The sequence below is a fragment of the Chiloscyllium plagiosum genome, unplaced genomic scaffold, assembly GCF_037043375.1.
Source record: "Chiloscyllium plagiosum isolate Xiang-an unplaced genomic scaffold, Cpla_swu_hap1 HiC_scaffold_11, whole genome shotgun sequence".
Classification (NCBI taxonomy): Eukaryota; Metazoa; Chordata; class Chondrichthyes; order Orectolobiformes; family Hemiscylliidae; genus Chiloscyllium; species Chiloscyllium plagiosum.
In genome coordinates this window covers 71,639,931-71,652,764 of record NW_028270149.1, presented here as the reverse complement: position 1 = coordinate 71,652,764, position 12,834 = coordinate 71,639,931, and the positions used below count along the sequence as shown (strand labels likewise).

The 12,834-nt window shown below is 39.4% G+C and overlaps 1 protein-coding gene across 4 annotated transcripts in view; it reads right to left on the bottom strand.

The window, feature by feature from the left end:
• lrch2 (leucine-rich repeats and calponin homology (CH) domain containing 2) overlaps positions 1–12,834 on the bottom strand; it is a 163,324-nt gene that overhangs the window by 86,386 nt on the left and 64,104 nt on the right. For all 4 annotated transcript variants that reach the window (XM_043704469.2, XM_043704471.2, XM_043704470.2 and 1 more), the window contains exons 3-6: positions 9,641–9,767; positions 1,318–1,423; positions 1,085–1,221; positions 797–927 (exon numbers count right to left, since the gene is read on the bottom strand). In XM_043704469.2, the coding sequence (XP_043560404.2) occupies positions 797–927; positions 1,085–1,221; positions 1,318–1,423; positions 9,641–9,767 (501 nt within the window). The remainder of the gene's footprint in view (positions 1–796; positions 928–1,084; positions 1,222–1,317; positions 1,424–9,640; positions 9,768–12,834) is intronic.

The window sequence follows — 12,834 nt, the reverse complement described above, 5'->3', positions numbered from 1 at the left end:
GCATCAACTTTGTTGACTTAGTCCAGCGATCTTAATTTCAGTCACAGCTGTAAATATGAATTAGTAACTTTCCTATATAAGAATGGAACAAATGCAAAGAATAAATCATTTTACCCCTCAGATCTGCTCAATAATGTTTTAAACAGATGAGAAACCAGAAATACATTAAATATTTTCACAAATATTTCATAAATAGAATATGAGTTCAGAAGCAGGGAAGTTAGGCTGAACCTTTATAAAAGACTTGGTTAGGACACAACTGCCATATCCACTTCTGGCTCACCATATTTTGGGCTGTGAAAAACCTGGATTTATTAGAATGGTTGCAGGGATGAGGGATTTTAGTTACAAAGTCAAACTGGAGAAGTTCAGGTACTTCTTCTTAGAGCAAAGGAGGTTGAAAGCAGATCTGAAAGAGACTAATTGTTGTTCTTATTAGTTTTACATGCAAATTCTAAAGAAAATAAATTTGATTTTTTTTTATGCCCAAGGTATGCAGCACTTGAGAAAGAACCTTTTGAGAAAACGCCACAATGGTAACGATCTGGAAGTCGCTACCTACATAGGGTGGTGGAAACAGAGGTTATCCATGTTTCAAAAGGGCACTTGAAAGAAATAATCACTCCACAGACAGCCACTTGATGGATGATTTGTCATCTCCTCTGCGTAACAACTCTACATCCTTATCCAACACAATTTCAAAACCTACTGGTGTTTGAGAGCTTATGCATTCTCTTCCATTCACACTCATGCAAAATGGAAAATTTAGATTCTTGAAATGAAACAAATAAATAACCTGTCTGTAAGAGGTTGAGGAAGTGCTCTCTTATCCAAAGAAGGGAGGTCCAGAGAATCCGGCTTTTTGTCTATCCGGCATGATTGCATATTCAGGAATTTGAATATGTGCACTTTACCTTTTAGACAAATCTGCAGGGAATGAAAAGGTTTATATTTTAAAGCAACTAATCTCAGCACATTCTATACAGTAAATTAAGGAATCATATGCAGGTATCAATAAGTAGACGTTTATGCTGATTTAAACAAACATTAGAAAATGTTTACCTATTTATGCTTTTACACAAACCTGTGCTGGAGGTGACTGCATTGGGTTGTTATCTAATATTATAACCTGAAGGTATCGCAATTTTCTAAAACAGATGGGTATTTCTGAGACCTTATTGCAGGAAAAGTCTAATTTTACCAGAGGAAGTTCTGCCAATTCTGAAAAAAAAAAGGAGACAAATATATATGTATGCACATCTCAGCAAATCTATATACCAAAGGGAATACAAAGTAAATAAATGTTTAACTTCTTACCCTCAGGTAACACCTGCAGGTGGTTCCTGCGTATATTTAATTCTCTGAGCGACTGAAGTTTTTCTATTTGATGAGGGAGGATTTGAATTTCATTACAACTAACATCCTGTGAAAATGTAACATACAGAATTCTATTAAGTATACTTCAAATTTGTCTACTTCAGTATGAAAAGTTTAAAACAAAGAATTTTAAATTTCCAGCCTATTCATAATGAAGCATTCACAGCAAGCCAGACCCGCAATTCTAAACCAGGCTAACATGCCCAGTGTTAAATTCAAATTTTAATAAATTATTCAGAAATATGTTTAAATCAACTTGCTATGAGTTAGCACCAGATCAGCATCGCAGCGCAAAGTTCAAACTCTGACAATGATTGCTCATGACAGACAGGTGAGTGTTTCCAATGGGTTTATTCTCACTAAATGTGACAGGGATTTTAGTGATGATCTTCATATATTATCATTTGGACACTCTTACGAATCCTCACGGGCCGTGCATTTATCAGATCTTCACAATGTATATTGCCTGAACAACCATTTAGAAGCAGAAGCAAATTTGGAATGATAAAGACTAGGTGCCCATTCTTTCCAGATTATGTTCAAATTCTGCTCAATGTATTTATTCTCCTCTGTGAGCTCTGCACCTTAGTAACACACCACCAACTTTTATAAACTCATTCCAAGTTCAACAAGCTACATTAGAGTATCTTAAAATGCGCTCCTATTGAACAAAGCTGCATTGACTACAAAGCAAAATAAATTCAGTTAAGAGAATGGCCACAAACAGGAGAGAAATTTACTTTCATGGATAAAGAGAATTGTTTGACACATGCTTTTTCTAAATGTATTGTTTTAACTTTAAAATTTAATCAATTAAAATGTCCAAAATGTTTTAATTAGAGTCATGTTAACACAAAATAGCTGAGTGGCATCTCTCAGTCCGAAATAACAAGTGCAGAAATACTCATCATTTCGCAGCCAACATTTTATTAAGTACAGCTTTTAAATTACATCACTCGATCAAATTATTGAAACCACTCAAGAATATGTGGACTACATCCACACAGCTATATCCACTGGGCGCCTCCTAGCAGAGCGCTTTAGGGAACATCTCCGGGACACCCGCACCAATCAACCACACCGTCCCGTGGCCCAACATTTCAACTCCCCCTCCCACTCTGCCGAGGACATGGAGGTCCTGGGCCTCCTTCACCACCGCTCCCTCACCACCAGACACCTGGAGGAAGAACGCCTCATCTTCCGCCTCGGAATACTTCAACCCCAGGGCATCAATGTGGACTTCAACAGTTTCTTCATTTTCCCTTCCCCCACCTCACCCTAGTTCCAAACTTCCAGCTCAGCACTGTCCCCATGACTTGTCCGGACTTGTCCTACCTGCCTATCTCCTTTTCCACCTATCCACTCCACCCTCTCCTCCCTGACCTATCACCTTCATCCCCTCCCCCACTCACCCACTGTACTCTATGCTACTTTCTCCCCACCCCCACCCTCCTCTAGCTTATCTCTCCACGCTCCAGGCTCACTGCCTTTATTCCTGATGAAGGGCTTTTGCCCGAAACGTCGATTTCAAAGCTCCTTGGATGCTGCCTTAACTGCTGTGCTCTTCCAGCACCACTAATCCAGAATCTGGTTTCCAGCATCTGCAGTCATTGTTTTTACCCCTATATCCACACAGTGCATTAATGGAAAAATTCTATTGTTAGGCATTTTGTTACGAACGTTTAAACCTCAGTTGCAAACAGTAGAGGGAAAGCAGCTTAATGAACACAGCTGATTAACTGTTTGTATATGACTGACTGGTGCCTTTTTAAAAAAAAAATGAAACCTGGAAATCAGGAAAAGACGACGACAATTTGGCTCTTCCAGCCTGCTCAGCCATTCAATGTGATCATGGCTGACCTTCTATCCCAACATTATATTCCACTTTCTCGCTATACCCAATTCAGACCCAATCAAACCAATCTCTTCTCATAGTGCTGTCATCCTCCAGTATCAGGGTCTAGATTAGAGTGGTGCTGGAAAAGCACAACAGGTCAGGCAGTATCTGAGGAGCAGGAAAATCGATGTTTCGGGCAAAAGCCCTTCATCAGGAATGTAGGCAGGGAGCCTCCAGGGTGGAGAGATAAATGGGGGGGTGGGGGAGGGGGAGAAGGAGGAGAAGGAGGAGAGGTGGTGGGGCTGGGGAGAAGGTACCTGTTTTGTATCTGTCATGCGCCTACCCACTCTCTCAACTTATCTAAATTACTTTGAAGCCTCCTTGCTTGGAAATGTAACATTACATACACACAGGAACTAGGCCTAAGCACTGATCCTTACATACCCCAGTAGTCACCACCTGCCAACTTATTTCCACCCTGTTTCCTGTCAACCAATTCTCAACATGTCAATATATTGACTCTTATTTTATGTGCTTTAACTTTGCCAATAACCTCTTATAAGGGGTCATATCAAAGTCTTCTAAAAATCCAAATACACCACATCCACTGGTTGTCTGTTAACTAATTCTACTGTTAATGTGTATTAGTACAGTATTAACTAGGCAAAAGCGATTTGTTATGCAATTTTGAGGATTTAAAATATCTTTTCTATAATGGGGAAATGTTAAAGGTACATTATAATAAATCCTTATAAATCAGTGATGAGAGGATATAGATAGTTTCTTCATGGAGACAATATGAATACCCTATCTTTTTACTCTTCTCTATTTTTGATTGTGGATGGAAATGGGAAAAGGACTGTTTTAAAAATCAAAAATTATGGAATAGATTGCTAAACCTCTTAAAAGCAAACTACCAGCACTTGTTGCAAAAACTGTTTACAATGTTGCTGTTCAACCAGTGGAAGGCAGGTTATTGCAAATGCACTGGAACCAACAGGATGTGTACAACATGAGATTTGATCAGCAAACTATAGTTATTTGGTTTGTGAAATGGTTACCAGTTTTTAATGGCAAGGCCTTCTGCCTGCCAACAACTACATGATTGGCTTTAAGGTGGCTGTATAGCTGGAGTGTGAATGATGTAGTCAAAGCCAATGGATCTCTGGAATAGGTGGCAGTATCCTTTTGTCTGCAATGAAAAATAATTACTGCCTGAACAAAGCCAGTTTAATGTTTCCTCACTAATTGCTGCAAGCTGTGTCGTTTAACTGATAGGTCAGAGACTGAAGTCTAATAAGCGGCACGGTGGCACAGTGGATAGCACTGCTGCCTCACAGCACCAGAGACCCGGGTTCAATTCCCGCCTCAGGCGACGGTCTGTGTGGAGTTTGCACGTTCTCCCCGTGTCTGCGTGGGTTTCCTCCGGGTGCTCCGGTTTCCTCCCACAATCCAAAAATGTACAGGTTAGGTGAATTGGCCATGCTAAATTGGCCCTAGTGTTAGGTGAAGAAGTAAATGTCGGGAATAGGTCTGGGTGGGTTGCGCTTCGGCGGGTCGGTGTGGACTTATTGGGCAGACGGGCCTGTTTCCACAATAAGTAATCTAATCTAAGACTTTAAGAACCAATCACTCTGTGCTTCTTGCAAGCTATAGGAACTATCCGAAGAGAACGCGAGGAAGAACAAGTCCTGAAAAGCAAAAAAATCATCTCAAATGAACCTTGTGAACAGGGACCATAGAACTGCCTTCCCAACTTTTCTTCTACCATAAGACCAATTTGTGTGTGCGTGGATGTCTGCACGTGTGTTTAGATGTCACTTTGCAAATGGGATAAGTGTTTTAACTAGTAAGGTGATATGTTGACTGTTCATAGTTGTTCGCTCTGCCTAGAATATATTTATTTGCAATAAAGTCATTCATAAGTACAGAAACCATGCTTTCTGAAAACCTAAGACTAAAAAGATAGGAAAATTTGCGAATTTTAAATATTTTCATGAAATCTTTAAATTTTGCAACAACTCCAGGAATGGTGCAGCTTTATTTCCAGCACACTACCTCAGTGAGGCATAACAATAATCAAAGTTTTATTCACTGATTATAAAAAAAACAGGATTAGTCAGCCTATTGTGCCTGCTCCACCATGCAATAAAATCAGGGCCAACTTGATTGGTGCTTTAACCTCACTTTCCAGACTGCTCCCCCAACCTTTGAAACTTTAAAAATCGCTGTCTAACTAGGCGTCAAAAGTATTCAACAACCAATTATTTCTGAAAGATTCCAAAAACTAACAACCTGCACAAGACACTGCCTTATCTTTGGATTAAATGAGGGAGCACTTATTTTTAAACTCCTTAATTTTGGATTTGTCCACAAAATTAAACACCCTCTCAGCATCTATCCTGTCAAACTCCTTCAGAGCTATTTCTAACAAAAAAAAGTCACTCATTCTCTGTTAAATTCTAATGAGAGTCCTTCCTCCTAACAGAATCATTTCTTGCTAAAATGAACTGCCTTCAATGCAAGCACATCTCTCAAATTAAATAACCAAAACTACAAATTGCAGGCTCATAATACCCTGGTCAACTGTCAGAAAACTTTGCTACTCTTACACTCCATTTTCCCATAAAAAGTACAACAATCCAACTGCCTTCTTAATTATTTGCTATACTTACAAGCTTACATTTTGTGATTCATTACAAAGACACCCAGCAGTACTACAGCAGTCTCTACTTAAATATATTATTTTTCTTGCCTTCCTGTGAAAGCGGGCAACTTGACATTTTCCCAAATATGCTCCATTTGCCAATTTTTGTACACTTATTTTACATAGCTCTATCCCTTTAAAAACTCTTTGTACCTTAGTCGTAACTGATTTCCTATATATCTTTATTGCCAGAAACTGGGATAAAGAATTCACAATAGATGGAATTACAAAAAGATATTGGTAGATTTAAGTGAGTGACATCAGTGTGGCAAATGGATTAATGACAGCCAATAGGAGGTCATTCATTTTTAAACTATTAAAAAAAAGACCCAATGTTATTTATATTATGAAATCTGGAAAAGATTTAGGGGTCCATGTAACAAAGCACTAAAGTGTATCAGTCAAGTACAAAATTATAATCAAAAAAAGTTAATACAATGTGTTAGCCTTCATAATTAGAGGACTGTTATACAAACGGAGCAAAGTCTTGCTGTAGTTCCAGCTAAGGAATTCAGTTCGCAACCTGGTATCAAATGTGATCCTGAAATAAGCTTCTGGCCTTCTATTCATCACTAAAGCTCACTAATTCCATTTCTTAACATCCCCTCATTTTACACATCTCAGCTCATCTGCCCGAGACACTCAATACCTTCATTCCCATGAGATTTGATCATCCCAACACATTCTGGTTAGCCTCCGACATTTTACTTGCCATAATCCTGAGGTCATCCAAAACTTTGCTATCATTCGTTTAGCTCACAACAAGTCCATAAAAACCCTTATTTTTGCTGACACTGGCTCCCAATGAAACAATGTTTTGGCTTTAATATTCTCACTTGTTTGCAAATTCTGCCAGGGAATTACCCTCCCTGTCTCAAATCTTCTCTCATCCACAACCTTCTGAAACATGCATTCCTCAGGTTCTGGCTTCCTGAGCATTCCCATTATTATTTATTCCACCACAACTGGTCATACTTTCAGTTGCTTTGGCTCCAAGCAGTGGAATTTTCTCCATACATCGTTCCCCTGCCTCTTGACCTTCCTCTTTAAGACACTTAAAACCTACATTGGCCAAGCTTTTAGTTACCTGACCTAACAGACCCTTATACTCTGCAAATTTTATTTTAAATTGCTCCCGTGAAGCACCTTGGAACATTTAATTATATAAAAGGCACTATGTAAATATAAATGGTTTACAGGGGTGTAAAGCCCTAGTCAGATCACGCAAGGAGCACTATTTCAGAGTTCTCCAGCACATTCCATCATAAATAGGATATAATGGCCCTCATAGTAGTGCAAGTGCTTTGCCAGAAAGACGCATGCTTTTCGTATGAGCTAAATGGTGGATCATGTATAATGGACTCATCTTAGCAGGTCTTATACATTTATTGGTAAGGTCCTGGAGAGTGTTGCTGAACAAAGAGACCTTGGAGTGCAGTTCATAGCTCCTTGAAAGTGGAGTCTCAGGTAGATAGGTTAGTGAAGGCAGTGTTTGGTATGCCTTCCTTTATTGGTCAGAATATTGAGCACAGGAGTTGGGAAATCATGTTGCAGCTGTACAGGACATTGGTTTGGCCCATTTTGGAATACTGCATGCAATTCTGGTCTCCTTCCTATCGGAAAGATGTTGTGAAACTTGAAAGGGTTCAGAAAAGATTTACAAGGATGTTGCCAGGGTTGGAGGATTTGAGCTATAGGGAGAGGTTGAATAGACTAGGGCTATTTTTCTTGATGCGTCAGACGCTGAGGGGTGACCTTATGGAGGTTTATAAAATCATGAGGGGCATGGATAAGATAAATAGGTAACGTCTTTTCCCTGGGGTGGGGAGTCCAGAACTAGAGGGCATAGGTTTAGGGTGAGAGAGGAAAGATACAAGAGAGACCTGAGGGGCAAATGTTTGATGCAGAGGGTGGTACATGAATGGAATGAGCTGCCAGAGGAAGTGGTGGAGGCTGGTACAATTGCAACATTTAAAAGGCATCTGGATGGGTATATGAATAGGTAGGGTTTGGAGGGATATGGGCCAGGTACTGGCAGGTGGGACTAGATTGGGTTGGGAGATCTGGACGGCATGGACAAGTTGGACCGAAGGCTGTACATCTCTATGACTCCTGCTTTTCCTGTATTTTCAATAATAATGTTCAATTTTAGATGAAGTGTTTGCGTGGGTCTTCAGAGAATTATAATTTTCACTTTCACGCAAAGGCAGCAAAACATTATGGCGAGTGCAGGCAGCTGAGAAAAGCCAGAATGATCAGTACTGGGGACACAATTACAATATGTATTAATGACTTAGCTGAGGGAAGAGAATATACCATTGACGATGACAAAAACAGTTAGGAAAGCAAGTGACAATGATGGCACAAAAGGGTTTGCAGAGGAATGTAAATAGGTTAAACTTGGCAGAAGGGAGTGTAATGCGGGAAAATATGAAGTAACCCAGTTTAGAAGGATAAGTTAAGGAGCTGAATATTATATAATTGGAATATGTAGTACAGAAAGCTGCAGAACATGGGGGTTTGGGGATCTGTACTTAAATTACAAAAAGCTAGTAGACAAGTTATCCAAGAGGATAATGGCATAGGCAAATGGAATTCTGATACTTAGTTCAAAAGGAATGGACTATGAAAATAGGGAAGTCTTGCTAAAACTATACAAGAACTTGCTCCCTATGGGAAATATGGGCCCACCGACAGCACATAGACTCCAGCAGTTCAAGGAGACAGTTCACCGCTATCTTTTCAAGGGCAATCAGGGATGGGCAATAAATGGTGGCCAGCTAGCCAGCAACACCCATACTCCATGGATGAATTTTTAAAAAGATTAAAGTCAGACCACACCTGGAATACTGGGAACAGTTTTAGGCCCCTTAATCTAAAGAGGGATATACTAGCATTGGCATCAGTCCAGAGAAAATTCACAGAGGTTGACTCCAAATATAGAGGGATTGTCTCATAAGAAATCAAACACATTTGGCATGCTCATACTGGAGTTAAGAGTAAGTGGAAACCTTATTGAAATGTACCTGAAACTTAGGGGGCTTGACAGGTTAGATATTGTGAGATTGTTGCTCTTTGTGTAAGAGCCTAAGACCAGAGAACAATCTCAGAGTAAAGGGTTCCCACATAAGACAAATGAGGAGAATTTTTTCTCAGAAAGGAGCAAATGTGGGAATTTTGTTTTTACACAGAACTGTTGGAATAGCATAATTAAGAATAAATATGTCTCAGCCTTGAATAATCAGTAAGACAATCAGGGTAATAGGGATAGGGCAGGAAAGTGAAGTTGAGGTTCATCAGATCAGCCATGATCTCATTGAGTAGCAATGGATAAAATGGCCTACTTATGCTCCTATTCCTTGTCGTCTTAAGGAACATTTTCCACAGACTCATCATCTCAGTTATCTACTGAAGTTGAATCCATGTTTGGCAGGAAATTACCTAAACAAAGGTAAATGATTCCAATAAGGAGTTAATAAAGGAACAAGCAGGACTGCTTGTAGGTTTATGTTTACACTGAGATTCTACAATGTGTCCAAGACTTGAAAAGCTTGGATTAAAATTTTAGTTTATTTTCAATGAGCACAAGTAATTGAAGTTCAAATTCTAGTTATCATCTAAGTCAAAGACACTTGCATTTAAACAGCTGATGCAGGAATATATGTCACATCAATTAATTTACCTATACCAGTAACACAAGCAAGCAGATTTGGACTTACCAATTCCATTAGGTCTTTAAGCTTTCCAATTTCTTCTGGAAGGGATACTAACTTATTGTTGCTTACAACTAAAACTTTAAGTGGAAGATTAAATAAATATTTTGGCAATGTTGATAGAAGATTTCGACTGGAAAAGAAAATCAAATTCAAAACCAAGTAGAATAATAGAACATCTACAAACAAGAAAGGATACAAGCAAATCGGTTTATAGAACTTCTACAAACAAGAAAGGATACAAGCAAATCGGTTTATTGTGGCATAACTGTAAAATACATTGCCAGAAAAGCTCTGTTCCCAACAGGATGGAAATTTATTTTCAAAAAATCTGTATAATTTAACTATCTTGCAAATATTTCACAACAAATACATTTCGATCAATTACCAAAACTTTTAACTCAAAAGCATTGCTACATTAAAAAGTTATTTCAGATCCACAACCCATATCATGTATGGTCATAAATTTAACTTAGATATATCTATAAAATCAAATGCTTTGCTGAGACAGAACTATTGTTATTTACAATGAAATTAACTTTACAATCGATGAACTATTTCTGAAGTCCAGTTGGGTAACCATGACATCTAGATTTCAGAACAAGGTTCTAGAATTAGCTAAAGAATGATCCAACAAGGTGGTGTAACTTGAAGTAGGAAGACAGATCAGAACATACAAGACATGTTGCTCTTGTGTCAATAATGTCAATGTATTTTATGCTCACTTTCAGAAAACAAAATGCCTCAGGTTAATCTCTCATCCAAAAGATAGCATCACCGATAATATTGCATTCTTTACATCCTTTATTCATTCATGGGATGAGGGTGTCGCTGGCTAGGCAGCATTTATCACTCCTGCCTAATTGCCCAAACAGCAGTTAGGAGTCAACCACATTGCTGTGGGTCTGGAGTCACATGTAAGCCAGACCATGTATGAGTAACAGATTTTCTTCCCTGAAGGACAACAGTGTACCACATGGGTTTTTCCAACAATTCCAACAAACAATTAGATTCTGAATTCCAGATTTTTATGTATTGAATTCAAATTCTACCATCTGCTGTGGGAGTATTCAAACAAGTTAAGATCAGCAGATTCTTGGGACCTCCATCGGCAAAGAGCTCCCAAACTCCACACCATTCCAATGTGGAACAATATCACTGCTCTTCACTGACATTGGGTTGAAATCCTGGACCTAAACCCAAGTATTGCAGTGGTTGAAGGCAGCAGCTCACCATTACCTCCCAAGGACATTTAGAGATTGACAACAAATGTTGGCCTAGCCAGACAGATCCACATTTCATGAATGAATAAAAAACATAGAAGTAGAGGGGGAAACACATTATGCAATTTGGATGAAAGGTCACCAACCTGTAAGGTTAACTGTTTCCTGCTTTCAGACTTTGCTCAGCTTTTCCAGCATTTTCTATTTTTATTATGGAATTATGAAGCTTACTAAGTTAACAAAAATCCAACAAGTATCTTTTTCTGCAGTAAAAGGTAAAGTTGCCATAGCCCTCCTAGAGTACAGGACTGCTTTCTTACTCGGTGACGATTTAACCAGAGGGTCACCATGCATCAGCGAAAAGGGAGAGGTTGAGGAGGAGAGTCCTTTATAGTAACTTCAGCAGGTGTGGCTACTGAATCCACGCTGTTGGCATCACACTGCATTACAAATCAGCCATCCAGCCAACTGAGCAAATTATTGTCCTTCTTTATCTGCCATAAATTGCTTTTGTATCCTCATGCCAATGTGCATCGGGGGTGCCAAAATATTTAATAAATAATTTCAACCATTAAATTGGTTACCACCATTGATCAGTGTCTTTTTGTGCTTCAGGTTTGCTTAGAATGCCAATGAAATGATCCTGGGTCAAAAAGTTCAAAACTTGCTCCAAAGTCTGAGCTCAGATTAGGCTACCAGCACAATAGCAAACCTACAGTTTCTGTATATTTTACTGAGCACTTTGAATGAGATATGAAACTGAAACCTTTTCTGCTTCAAATGATGAAAACTGACGCAAACATTTACTAGGAGTCAAAAAATCTCCAGTCAAGGTCCACCCCCAGAACAACGCGAGAATCAAAACTGATCAGATCTTAAAGGATGAAACAAAATGTTGACTTATTCTCATTTTACAAAACAATGGATTTAGAGTCATAGAGATGTACAGCACGGAAACAGACGCTTCGGTCCAACCCATCCATGCCGTCCAAATATCCCAACCCAATCTAGTCCCACCTGCCAGCACCTGGCCCAAACCCTTCCTATTCAAATACCCATCCAAATGCCTTTTAAAATGTACTAGCCTCCTCCACTTCATTTGGCAACTCATTCCAGACACGTATCACCCTGCGAGTGAAACAGTTGCCTCTTAGGTCCCTTTTATATCTTTCCGCTCTCATCCTAAACCTATACCCTCTAGTTCTGGACTCCACCCATCCCAAGGAAAAGACTTTGTCTATTTATCCTATCCATGCCCCTCATGATTTTATAAACCTCTATAAAGGTCACCCCTCAGTCTCCAGGGAAAACAGCCATAACCTATTCAACCTCTCCCTATAGCTCAAATCCTCCAACCCTGGCAACATCCTTGTAAATCTTTTCTGAACCCTTTCAAGTTTCACAACATCTTTCTGATAGGAAGGAGACCAGAATTGCATATAATATTCCAAAAGTGGCCTAACCAATGTCCTTACAGCCGCAACATGACCTCCCAACTCCTGTACTCAATACTCTGACCAATAATGGAAGGCATACCAAATGCCTTCTTCATTATCATATCTACCTGAGACTCCACTTTCAAGGAACTATGAACCTGCACTCCAAGGTCTCTGTTCAGCAACACACCCTAGGACCTTACCATTAAGTGCTGCTAAGATTTGCTTCCCCAAAATGCAGCACCTCACATTTATCTAGGTTAAACTCTATCTGCCATGTCTCAGCCCATTGGCCCATCTGATCAAGATCCCATTGTAATCTAATGTGACCTTCTTGGCTGTGCACTACACCTCCAATTTTGGTGTCATCAGCACACTTACTAATTATACCTCTTACGCTCACATCCAAATCATTTATATACATGATGAAAAGTAGTGGACCTAGCACCAATCCTTGTGGCACTCCACTGGTCACAGGCCTCCAGTCTGAAAAACAACCATCCACCACCACCCTCTGTCTTTGACCTTTGAGCCAGTTCTG